At 43.3% G+C, this 13,682-nt stretch overlaps 1 protein-coding gene across 1 annotated transcript; it reads right to left on the bottom strand.

Moving 5' to 3' along the window:
• Nucleotides 1–145: 145 nt before the first annotated feature.
• On the bottom strand, nt 146–12,975 carry b3galnt2 (beta-1,3-N-acetylgalactosaminyltransferase 2). The gene is made up of 12 exons (XM_042065980.1): nt 12,730–12,975; nt 11,853–11,976; nt 11,271–11,371; nt 9,182–9,378; nt 7,920–8,015; nt 5,819–5,929; nt 5,593–5,671; nt 5,038–5,221; nt 4,418–4,543; nt 3,754–3,913; nt 3,539–3,595; nt 146–1,500 (listed from the first exon to the last, which is right to left on the bottom strand). Exons 1-12 carry the CDS (start codon nt 12,833–12,835, stop codon nt 1,360–1,362), a joined length of 1,482 nt encoding a protein of 493 aa, XP_041921914.1. The 5' UTR covers nt 12,836–12,975; the 3' UTR covers nt 146–1,359.
• Between the last annotated feature and the right edge of the window lie 707 nt (nt 12,976–13,682).

The raw sequence follows: 13,682 nt of genomic DNA, 5'->3' as shown, positions 1-13,682 counted from the left end.
TTAATGAAGACTTGCTTTATAATAATGAATGAAATCGTTCTGACTTTCCTACCTGTTTGGGAAGGTGTTTCTTGTTCATATGCCACACTTGAGCTCTCACTTGAGATCTTATTAAAACAATCAGTGGAGATCAAAGAGACCCGGATCTCTTTCTTGGTGAAGAGGAAGAGAAAGACTTTATTGATTAGAACAGAGTACTGACAGCTTTCACAGCATGGGGTTCCTCTACTTGCTGACAGTGTTCCCATGACAGACACACAGCAGAGATACCAAAGTCTGGAGACAAGACCCAGTTAGACGTCCACGATCCAAGTGCAGTTAAAAATGTTGCCATACATAATTTAGCTTTTTGTCTCGCTGATGAAAAAAATCTGTTGTGATACAAGATGGACTGAGTTTTTTTTTTTTTTTACACAATCACAGGTGTTTCGAATGCTCCGCTTGTATATATTTTAAACACAGATGACTATGTTGTGCTACTTTTGTTGTATAACCAATCCATTAAGAAAGCCTCTGAGTGGCGCTAGTCTATTTCATTAGTCCATAAACACTGAGAGAGCCTGGCAAATTTGCCAGCAGCTCTTTTATTTATTCTCTGTAAAAAATGTGTGATGCCTTCTAAGTAATTTGCTACCCTCTTGTTATGTCTGGGGCGGTGGAATAGGGCTGTGTAATTGTCAATTTTGGAAACCGGAGGCTTTTCGAGACAAGACAGGCTGAAAAAATCCAATTTTAGTTCTCAGTCGCTTAAAGTTAGCATCAAAACAGCACATAAGACCACACCGAAAGGACAGAAGAGTGGCTCGGTAGCTTGACAAATGTACTTTCCTTTCTTTTCAGACATTGTTATTACACTTCTAGAAATAGCCGAGTGAACAGACAGATAGCAGAAAGAGACTTAACAAATGTAAATAAAAAGAAAAAGAGTCAAGTCAAAGTCAAAGAGCAGCCAGGAATTCTGACTGAGAGTTGTTGACATTCGTGCAGTATAGATAAACCCTTCATCACAGCCAGTCACCTTTGGATTCTTTTGAACACTCCCTTTTTGTCCTCCAACCAAAAATAATGATCCCTTTAAGCCAGCAGACAGCGGTGGAGAAGGATGAAAAGCAGCACCCAGCATCCCGGCCCCTGCGATCTCTCACAATCGAGCCGTTCCGCTCGGGTGCTCTAAGAACTACCACTGCCCTCGTTTCCCCCAGCGCGCGCATGCGCACGCAGCAGCGGAACATTCTAGAAACAGAGGAGAACAGTGCGGGGTCGTCTCGGGGTCATGTTCCACAGTGAAGCGGAGTGATGGGGCAGGGGGCAGGAGAGGGGTGATGGGTGGGGCTAGTGGGACCCTGGGGCAGGGGCATCTCAGTGGTACCCCCAGGGGCATCCGCAGGGATCCCCGCAGGCTCGCTTGCGGTCCCACAGGGCGCGGAGCTCCTCGGCCGTGTGCTGGGGGGATGAGAGCATGTCCACGTAGCACTCCTTCTCACACAGCCAGCCCGAGTCCTGACCAGGGGCAGAGACAGCGCAGCGCACACACACACACACACACACACACACACACACAGTTATGATCCACTAGGGCTGCACGATTATGGCCAAAATGATAATCACGATTATTTTTATCAATATTGAGATCACGATTATTTATCACGATTATTAATTAATTTTAGTGAGAAAAATATTTTTTCCCTAAACATATTGGACTTGCTATCTGGCTCACCCAAATTCTTCCCCTCACATTTACTCCCCTAAATTAATGCAAATATAGATTTGACTGCGACTTCCAAACTTCCAAACAACTTCCAAACAAATGTTTTGTGCGTGCTACTTTGTTAATATTTGCTCCCCATTAGCCACTTAAGCTCTGCTTCTTGTTCATGAGTTTACTGTAATCGTTTAGTCCAGGGGTGTCCAAACTTTTTGACTGAAGGGCCACATTGGGTTTTGAAAATTGGCCAGCGGGCCACACACAAATAATAATAATAATAATAATAATAATAATTATGTTTTGTATTATTTAAATGACAAAATAATTGTGTTGTAGAAAAATAATTTCTTAAGAAATACTGTTAATTTGATGCTGTTTAATTCATTTATAAATGGTGCACTGTCACTTTAAGACTCTTTGCCAGCTCCACTCAAATAGCCTATGGCTAGTGCTGTGCCTATGGCTGTGCCCTCTCACAGTTTAAAATTGGTCAGTAGTGGGAACTACTGTTGCCATCGCCCTCTCTCCCACGGTCAAATGCATCCCCAATTAAATGGACTAGCATAACGTAGTTAGATCTGCTGCAATGGAGATACTATGTATCTCTATGTGACAAGCTGTTTTGACATTGACATTGTAAACGTTCTCTAAGAAGAGTGTAAAGCAGTTTGAAGTAGCCTAAAGTTAACCACAACGTCGTCTATCGCTGGAAAAAAATAGCGAGCGGCCTATGATAAACTAATAAATGCTCGGCGGGCCGGATTAAAGTGCATGGCTGGCCGCAGTTTGGACACCCCTGGTTTAGTCATTCGTTGATATGTAAAACACTGACGTGTAGGCTACATTTTCATTATTGTTCACTCGTTTTGAGTAGGCTGTGTCTTGAAACGCATATGCATTGTAGGTTGCACATGAAGCTTATAAAATAGGCCTACATGAATAAAATTCACGGATCCCGTCGTTAGCTCAACTCTTATTACAGTAGGCTATAGGCTATCGGAGGAAGCAAACAAGGACTAAAAGTTAACGTGATAAAAAAAGGCATGTGTGGTTTACGTCATGTGATGTGTTTCACGGTATGAGTTGAGAGCCCTGCTTTGCTTATATTTTTGGTTAACTTAACTTGCCTGAAATCAGAAATATTTTCGAACAATGGATGATCCGCTTCGAGGGACAAGCTCTTGGCCTTCTGCTGTGCCACACATTTGATTTTTGATCGTCGTTTATTGTATAGTCTAACTAGCCTACTAATAGTTAACATAATGTCACTAGTCCACAGTGCATCAGGCTGAACAGTGCAGGGAACAGCTGTCATTGGTAGGCTGCATGCAGGCACATGGTCAGACAGGTTGAAGGAGCGCTTGATTTGTTTTGTAGCGGAGCGTTCTATGGGTTGCCAGGTCGGTTCTATGGGTAGAGCACGCATTTGAAATATCGCTCGATCACGCAAATTTGATCGTGGGAAGCCAAAATCGTGATCGTGATTAAAATTCGATTAATTGTGCAGCCCTATGATCCACTCAACAAAGCAAGCGCAATTATGCATCATCATCATCCAGCCCACTGGGCAAAGTAATGTGTGTATGCCTACAGAGTCCTATTTTGCAGTTAGTTAGTATCTATGTACACTATGCAAGTAATAATATTGTTCCCAAATCCACATTAATATTTGCAATGACTTTTTTTCACATGTCACCAAACTACCGGTAATTAATTATCCTGAACAGTGAGGAGATGGAGCTGTAACACTGGAAAACTTAAATCCATGAGTAAATGCTCTGATGGGGTGGGACAGAGAGCAGAGGATGGGGACTGTGCTGGAATGCATTTTACCTGATATTTACGAGGACCGACGGCAGCCATCCATATACCCATGCTCACATCTTCCCCCTGGAAGAGTGCACACACACACACACACAGAGTGCTTTTAGGACATTTCCCTTGGTTCAGTTCGTGGCATCCCATTTGCTCATTCGAGCTCATTTGTCAAAAGCATCAGCTGTCTGCTCCGAGTGCTCCACTAGACTGCGAGTGGGAACAGCAAGTACCTGATAGGCTTTGAGCTTCCCCGCATTGCTGGCCAGCCATTCCACCAGGTCTCTGGAGACCACGTAGCCGGAGCCACAGGCGAAGGCCGGGTACGCCGGACTGGCGTACTCCAACTCCTGCCACTTCCCTGTGCGGTCCACGGCCCAGCTCTGACGGAAACTATGACAAGGGCATAGCAGAGGAGAGTGTTAATGCCACAGCAGCCATTCCCACGGCAACCCTCCCAAACGAAATGAAAAAAGCAGACTGTGTGTACAGTCGGATCAATGTCTATAATACCAAAATCTTAAAACAATGCAACTGCAGGATACACCTTTTTATTTATCTTTTGGGGGCTTTTGCCTTTTTACGTTGATAGGACCGTGGAGAGAGACATTGGAGAGTGGGAGAGAGAGATGGGATGGGATCAGAGCATGACCGCAGGTTGGAATCGAACCTGGATCCCCATGGGCACTGAGACCCAAATGTGGTACGGTGCTGCGGCTGGCGTCAAATCTCCCCCAGGAGCCTCTTATTTTTAACAAGCTGATATGACTAAGCAAAGACCTGCTGGTCTCTAAACTTTGGGCAGTGCACAATGGGAGGGGATACTGCAGTCCGCAGCTGTCGGTTTGTTTGACAGTCTTAAAGACTAATCTTAAGAGACTGTGCGAGTGTACTTACTTCCCCCACCAGAAGTTGTTTCGTTTTAGGCCCTTGTGGTCAATCTTCATTAATACGGCGTCCACATCGATGTAACAATCATCATCCGTCTTAAGGAGCAGACTGAAGTCAGCGTTTCCCACCGACCTATCACAAGAGGGAATTTGCAGTCTTAATTAAAAACCTCACCCCGGATCCTCTGCCTTTCCCAAAGTGGATTTACTGTGTAATTCCGACCTGAGGGCAGGCAAGAGAGAGAGAGAGAGAGAGAGAGAGCGAGAGAGCGAGAGAGCGAGAGATGGGGTAGGGAGCAGACTTAATAGACTTATAAAAACAAAAAGAGAAAGTTAGGGAAGGAAAAAAAAGGTTGAGACTGTAAAAAAAAAATGACACACTAAAAATAAGTTTGGAAGGGTCCTATTTGAGCCAAGTGGGAAGTTTAGAAGACATATCAGACAGGGCCTCAGTATCTGAGAGGAGAAGGGAAGGGACAGAGGTGAAAGAGTGAGAGAGTGAGAGAAGGAGAGTTGGAAGAGGAGGCGGAGAGTTGGAAGAGGAGTGTGAGAGAGAGAGAAAGAGAGAAAGAAAGAAAGAAAGAAAGAAAGAGAGAGAGAGAGACATTGAGTCGAGTGGTTACCCACCACTTGTAGAACTGCAGCAGTTTGGAAGGCACGTTCCGGTAGGTGTCCACTACGTCCACGAACACCAGGTCCCCATGCTGCTGGCTCTCCTGCTCCAGCGCCGTGTCCTCAGCCCTCAGCGTGTCCAGGTGGGAGCTCTGGCGCTCGGGGCGGCCCCTCAGCAGCTCGGACAGGGCCTCTACATCTGTGAGAGACGGAGAGTGATGGTGGGAGAGAGAGAAGAGGAGAGGAAGAGAGAGAGGGAGAGAAGAAGAGTAGGGAGAGGTGGAAGACAAAGTTGGAGGGTGGAGAGATGAACCGAGAGAGGGAGAGACAGAGAGAGACAGATTAGTGGGGGAAGGAAAGAGATGAGGAGGAAAAGAGAGAGAGAAAAAAAAAGAGAGATTCAAAGACAGGACGAAGAAGAAACGGCAGGAAAGGAACAGGTACGAGATAAATGGCATCATACTTCAGGGATGCGAGCAACTTGTATTAGAGTATGAAAAATGTGGCTTCGCACCCAAAGAACATTCATTGCACAGGCAGGCAGGTCATTAAATATTAGTGCCCCCCTACCATAGACGGAGAAAGTGAAGCCTCCAGCCAGACCTGGGAATCCAGGTGCGCTTCTGTGAGGTAAGGTACCCTCCTCCACCTGCAGCCCAGCATACCAAACAAACTCAGCCGTTTCCCCACCTCAGGCAGAATGACTAATAACGTCAGCTTTAAAGATCAGAATATGGGCCGACATACGAACCCACCGGGTGGTAACAATATAAAGTAATGCTGCTCGGATACTTACTGAGCCTAGTTTGAGGACCCCTCCACCATCGTTGAGCTTAACTCTGGAGCCATTTACGATGGTCAGGCCAGTCAGATCTCGACTCTCCCAAAGTAGTGTCCCCTCGAAGCCCTGTGCGTATTTTTCGAGGTTAATAAAATGCATACTTCCAACAGGGTTAATATGAGAGCCTGATGGATGAACGACTTAATCTGGGCTCTTGAAAATGAAAGTGAATCACTATCTACTGGACCGCATACAAGTTGGATACATGTGTAAACATCTCGTATAGCTGGAGCATGGATGCTGTCGCACACTCCATTTCTGTTTTTATTCTTCAAATATTTAGAGAGAACTCAATAACATGCAGTCCCTCCCAGCCTGAAGCAGAGCCTGTAGCTTTCCTTCAGGCGTCTGATCATATAGGCCACGCTCGAAATTAGATCCCAGCTGTGCAGCTCCACAAAGGCAGCATTTTGTTTGCTGCACTGAGGTAGTCCTTAGACCCGCACAACTCTGGAAAGGTAACAATTACATTTCCGCAGAATACTGACAAATCAATGCACCAAGCTCAATGAGGTAATCATTGCCTTATAATGTAATGTCAGAATGAGTGATGTCTTTTGGACTTGGTTAAAACTATAATAAAACCCCAACAGTGTATTGTCTTTTTGAACAATAATACCAATAACATAATCCATTACTATAAATATGTTATTATATTAGGAATTATAGTACATATTGTAAATGAATTTTATTTTTTAGCTTTTTTTCAAATGAATAATAAAATCATTTGGTTTAATAACGTAACACTATGATCATTTGTCAGCCTCCATTTTAAACAGTTTTTTTGGTAAATGTAGGAATATTTCCCAGTCTCAGCTTACCACTGCTAGGTAACAGGAGAGAAGAGGCGGCCAGGCCCTTATGAAGCAGGCCAGCCTAACTTTTTTGTCAGGTATTACACATCACCATATAAAAATGTTCTAATTAAGCAATATAGCATGAGTGAGTGGGATTGGTCATGGATATTCCCACGGGTGTTGTTCAGCCGTAGCCAAGAGGCGTTATAGATTATTCACATTGTATCGCCGAGTGATTTATTATTAGCTGTGCAAAGTCTGAGTTGAAATGTCAAGAGATATGCCAACTCATGGAACATCTCTCGGCCAATCAGAAACAAGTAAATTGTTCCATAGAACCCAATTGTTGCATAAATTCTCAATAATGCCATAATATATTGTATTATTATTACACGGCTCTTCACAATGCAAGTAGAACGCTCCATTGACTTGAATGGGATTTCCCAAAGTTCTAGCGGTCATTATTTCCGACTACAGGACCTCTGAAAAAACTAATGACCGCTGTCAATGTCAACGGAGTTTGTGCTTCTAATTCAGGTCTTTCATATCACTCCGCAACTACTGAAACTTCATTCCAAAGTGAAAAGCAGACAGTTGATGAGCTGTGTTCTAAAGAATGTTTAATTCAAGTTCAGCGTGTGTTGTTGCGAACTATTTGTTTCTCAGCAAAAGCCACAATGAACAGTAACAAATAGGCTATAGCCTAGGCTATGTAGGCTAAATAGTCATATCGTGGGGAGTTTATTGTTTTGTTTTGGCAAGTAGCCGTGTAATAAGCGGGATAATGTATAGAATGCCGGTCATTATTGGGCGCTGCGCGTCTGGGTCCAGTTCACCCTGTCAGGACTTATTTTCCCAATAATGACCGGCCTTCTATACATTATCCCTTATTTATGTTATTCTTATCAAAAGGTATTATTATAGAATAGTATAGAATTACAGTATAATTAAGTAATTATATTGAGTATATTAACTAAACAATATATATTGTATATTATATGTATATTAAGTAAACAAAGTAATACACTTTGACTTTTGGGTTGTGTTACATTAGTTAAATATTTGCATTGGGTGCCACAGTATTCTCACGTCACCTCTCACTGATGGCATGATCATGAGGGAAATGTGTAGATGGACCCAAATATCGCATCAGAAGAAGCTCAGTGGTGTTCATATAATCACATTCTCTCAGTTGGTTTTGTTTCAAACCACAGATGTTGCCCCTCTCTCTCTCTCTTTCTCTCACTCGGTAGGTTCACCTTGGGCAGGATGAACTGTTCCACAGGTTTATAGCACACTCTGTTCACGCACGCTCCCGGACTGACGGTGCTGAACCTTGCCGTGACCACCGCCTCCTGCACAGAGGACACACACACAAAAAAAATACAAGGTGAGCTGAGCGCTACTGCCAGCCATTTTTGTCTGACGTGACAGAAAATGACATTTAACTGCAGTTGAAACATTTAGTCTCCTCACTGGAAAACAATTCTCTCCCTGCCGCAGGTGGACTGGATAATTTTAACTATAGGTATAATCAACAGTCCGACGTTTTATTTTCTGTAACGACACGCAAATTAATTTGACATTTTTCGGCTGCTCATCTAAAGTGTACACACTCTTCGTAAGGGATGGAGGGAGGAGTGCGGATTGTTGATTTTAACCTTGGGAGCCGTGAAGCTGCAATAAATGTACAATCCATTCTGTCTGGCGGAATAAAAGTTTACTTTTCAAAGACACAATCCACTAAAACAGTGGATTTTCTTGCCTTAAAAAGACACCCACACTGAGGTGCTTTATAGATGAGCCGGCAGCCGTTGTGTGCACAGCAGTAAGCGCTGCAGCCTTGAAGACCATTTCTATGATTTGAACAAGTAAAGCATGCGAGTGGGCTCTTTTCCACTGCAGCACCAAAACTGTTTCCGTCACCTTCAAACACACACACGCACACACATGCGCACACACACACACCCATATCATTATTACACAGTCAGACCATTTGGAGAGAGTTAAAGGTACAGTGCTTGATTCTTGATTTGTCTATCTCTATCTTCCAGAACCTCTAGGAGACTCATCTCTCCTGAGAACACTTCCACACTTCCTCTCCCAACGCCACTAAAACTCTGAAATACACAGCTCACAAGTCAGAGCTCCATGGACTTCTTTACCTGTTCTCCTTGCATTAAGTCAATAGAGATAATAAATAGAGTTTAGATAATAAATAAAGTCTCTCACTTGAAAGTCTCTTTGGATGAAAGTGTCAAATTAATCAATGTAAATGCCTGATTCTAGCAAAGCTTTGTTGATATTTGAGCTGAACAGCCAATCAAATCCCTCCCATGCATCCCTCCCTTCCATACTCCTGAGGCAACATGTTGATTGGCTGGAATAATGTACGGCTCTGTCCGTGCGATTTAGTTGGCTTCCCATTTACAAAGTATGTGCATGAACACCAGGCCTTTCTTGGACATACACACAGAACCACCTTTTTGTTCTCTCATCCCTCCTCTCTGCTGCTCCCTACCTCCTGGTCCACCTGCAGGAGCCTGACGGTGACGTTTCCGCGGAACTCCTGGCGTGGGCTGTTGGTGAAGACGCCCAGCTGCGTGATGACCACCGGGTGCAGCACCTTGAAGTCCAGGCTGACGGCGGAGACGTCTGTGGCGGGGGTGAGGGCTGAAGCATCAGGCACGCTCAGAATCGCCATCTCCTCTCCGGCCGCTGGAGACAGACCACATCAGTTTCAGCTCCAGTTAGCAAACGCATAACTAGCGAGTGTGTGTGTGTGTGTGTCTGTGTGTTCCGTGCTCCCCATATATCCCCACACACACCCAACTCTGCCACCAGCATGCTAACATGTGGATTAGACTGCTGACAAGCACTTTGGATGCGGAGTGGGGATTACGAGATGGGTGTGGGTGGGTAGGTGGGGGTCTGCTGGAGGGACAGGAAGAGAATATTGAACCGGGAAAGATAACGACATGGAGAGGGGTGGGGGGGTTAAGAAAAGGGGAGATATCTCTCACTGATGCAAGCTTTCTCAGCGTGCGTCTGCATAAGTGTAATCGTCAGCAGTTCGCTCCTTGGGAATGGGGATGGGGTGGGGGGGGTGATGGCATTGAGGGTGGGGGGTGGGTGCACGGGGGTCTGGAGTTTGCTGATTGGATGGGTGGAGGGTAAAGGAGGGCCCACTCAGACTCACCAGCAAAGATGGTCGGTGAGCTCTTAATTGGAAAAGGGCTTGTTTATTACTCGAGAGATCAATAAGATGTACGAGACAGTAAAGAGAAATGCAGAGAATTGGGCTTCTCCTTTTACCAGCTCGCTACTCCACACCCCCCGCACAACAGCCAATTAGGCCGCTGGGGAAGACGGGGCACGGCAAATGGGTTTCTTTTTCTCCCACTCCCTTCCGCTAGCGCTGACAAGAGATGGAGGCGCTTTTAGTGTCGCCGCACGCAGTGGGGGCAGGCTAATTAACATGGCCATGTCTGGAGTTAAGTCAGTGGGGTGAGTCAAAATAATAATGAAAAAAAAAAAAAAGAAAGAAGAAAGTAAACAAAGTCCTGCCTGCCAATCCAGTGGGAAAATCAACACATGATGCAAATCATTTTTTCCCCCTGTGCCAAAACAAGACATCTGCAACCAACACTCAGCGTTAAAAGATGTAATTGTGTTTAAAACGCAGCTTTATAAAATGACTCACTCTAACTCCCATTAAAGCATTGCTGAGGCGATCTCCACTCCCCTCTCTCTCCCCTCACCACTTGCTTGCACTTTCTGAAGGCAATTCAGAATGCACTCCCAGCCATTACCATGGCCTGCCGTGGGGAAATGCAGCACAAAAAGGCTGAACAAAGTGACTGCAAAGTCAAGAGTTGGCCTTGATGCCCCTTTGACAGAACATTTGAGATTTTCTGGACCGTTTCAGTGAGGCATGAAACAAACAATATGAAGGAAAAACTTTTTTGGCAAGCAAGGGGAGGAGATCATCCAGGCTGGAACAAAGGACGGCCACAGGGCAGGAGTGAGAGAGAGAGAGAGAGGGAGAGAAAGAGAGAGATAGAAAGAAAGATCGAGGGAAACACACAAACAAGGTTCAAAGTACATTTCTGATTTAGCTCTGATCAGCTCGATTTAAAGCAGAGAACAGTTTGAGTTAAATTATACTCCACCAAACAGCTTAATTTGAGCTTAATTTGTTTGAACTGACAGCAGATGCAGGAAACATTTCAGGTTGATATCATTTCTGCACTGCTTTAAAAAACACTGTAAAAGGAGCATACCTATGATTGCACTCAAGCAACATCAAATAGAAAGACGCTTTATGAGATAAAGGTTTATTGTTTAAAGTCGACGTACGCATAACACAGACAGCATTACACAACATATAATTATTGAAGAGGTATAAACTCATACTGATCTGAAAGCTCACATTTTTTCATGTATAAAACAAATGTTAATGCAATTACATTTCAAAGGATTCCAGTGTTGTATTGAGGGACTGATGTGCTTGGATGTCTGAGAAAAATGCCTTAATGCATGAGTGCAGAAGAATGTGAATGTGTGCGTTTGTCTCCCGTGTATAGTGATTTGAACATGATGTACTGTACCTGTCTCAGTAAGGTTCAACAGGGAGCAGGAATATGGATCCTCTCTGTCTTTTTCTGGTATCGGGCAGCCATGTTGCCCAATGATAAACTTCACCTGTACCCTAGAGTTCAATAATAACAGCAGGAACATAAGTGCTTGATTGAACAATTTGATTGCATGAACCAGCACAAAATTCATTTGTACTCTACATAACATATCTGTGTGTGCAATGCGTTATTTCTGAACTTTCCTGTATGGTATTTCTGTTAACAATCACATTGGAGTGAAATAGACTGGAATCGTGTGAAGACATACATCCAGACAGTGCAATTATGGTAGGGATTGAGACCTATAAGCAAGAGGATCATACAAATCTGAAAGAACAATAGCTTTAACAGTGTACATGTTTAGGTTACAAAAACAGAGATTATCTTGGCTATGCATGCAGCTGTGTCCAAACTGAAATGGAGAAATTGTTTTTCCCCTTACTTATCATCTGTTGTGACTGAAGTAACTCACAAGATCTGCATGTAATTCAGGAGGCTCTATCTCCACTGCAGAAATTGCACGGAACCTAGACTTCAGAGATGCCGCATACATACCGATTCTGGAATTGAGGATGTTCCCCCAGGTAACCGGACCAAGTGTCCCTTATTGCCTGCCTGAGGTCATGATGATGCCGGGCAGATAAAACTCCCACCAACAGCTCGTGAGCAGAAGGTTCTTCTGATAGACATACAACAGGTACGATAACAAAGGATGTGACTTTACCAAATGTGAAAAAGTCTTATTTTAAGCTACACTGTTGATTTACAGTAGGCTATCGCCATATAACCATTGACAGACAATAATTACATTTCTGTTAAGGTTTTATACTGATCTACCTATTGCAAAATGATCACATAATCTCCTAATGACCTGCACCGATTTGATTAATTAGACATTGATTTGCTGTCAAAAGTCATCAAAGCTTGTACGAACTGGATTTAATTGCAGAACTTATTAAATATCGACCGACTGTTGCCAGGCAAATCCCTCAGAAAAAGTAAATGGTGCATGTCATATACACGAGAGAGTCAAATTATTAGGTTACTAAATTTAATGTGCAATTATTTTGTAGCCTACGCGAATTAATTTCACAACCAACGCTTTACGCGAAATAGAGCGACGGATGGTCGCTTAACTTAACTAGCCTACGTAAAGCCAAACAAAATAGCCTAACACAGACAACCACATACAGTAGGATACTCCCTCACTTAATGTTTGTTACATCGTTCATTACACTTCTGCTCATTATTTGAGCTACACCAGATTCAGAGATTTCCTTAACGTTAACCACTCCTCAACTTGTTTATTTCTTAAGGTCTTATAGGTTGGAAATGACAGCATCAGGCTCCAGTATTTAGGCAGACGACCCATCCTTTTCCATTGATAATAATGATGTAGAAAGTTAAGAAACTGATGAACTGTAAACTATACCTGAAACCTTGGAATCCAAAAAGAAGGCGGCTCTGTCTGTCACCAGCCAAATATGTACCACAACCGCGACAACACACGGAAGCAAGAACAATCCTAAGCTTCGCATGGACGGACTCCTTCAGATAAACACTCGTTTTTAACGGGGTAGATGCAGCGTGCTGTCGATTGACTGCATTGCATTCCTTCAGCTTTCGATACATTTCGAATGTGACTACTTCATGTCTGCTCCTGAAAGCGATGAGGGTTGATGACGATTCGTATTCAACCAATGATCTTGAAGAGGCGTGGTTTGCATGCCCTTCTGGGAAATGAAGTACTTTGAGATTCGATAATGGGGCAAGATTGCATTCCACTCGACAGTTTGTATAATATGACTCATTTTACTTGTGATAATAGTAAATAAAAATGAAGAACTAACTGTCATAGGCTACCACGCGGTACCCTATCTATGTCTTTACGATTTTAATAGGCTAAAAGGCTATAGGCTAAAATATAGGCCTACAATCAACATATTGAGGTTTTAATATAAACGTTAATGTAAACATTCACTCTCAACATTATTAAAGCCCGAGTTGTTTATATTCTCGCAATTTTAGATTTTCTGCATTAATCAAACAACAGATAAGTGGGGTTCTATTGGCCACAAGGTGTCTCTATCGAACCATTTTAATTTGTGACATTAACCGACTCATAGCTCTACCAGGGAAAACATGTGTTGGTTGAATGGTTTTTATTTCTTTCTGTTATTTATAAGACATTATAGTACTTAAGCAATAAACTTTAATAATGAAGTTATTAATTTGTACAGCTGCACATTGTCTACACATCCAGACTTCTACAAGAGAAAAGTGCAGACAAGCACCAATAAACCATATACTTAAAAGGCAAGTGTTTTCATCACAAGGTTTCTTACTTTTCTAGATTATTTACGGGGGTTTAAGTACATGCAAATT

The sequence above is a fragment of the Alosa sapidissima genome, chromosome 16 (assembly GCF_018492685.1).
Source record: "Alosa sapidissima isolate fAloSap1 chromosome 16, fAloSap1.pri, whole genome shotgun sequence".
NCBI classification, from domain to species: domain Eukaryota; kingdom Metazoa; phylum Chordata; class Actinopteri; order Clupeiformes; family Clupeidae; genus Alosa; species Alosa sapidissima.
Note: the sequence above shows the minus strand (reverse complement) of the source record. Positions and strands in the feature narration are given on the sequence as shown.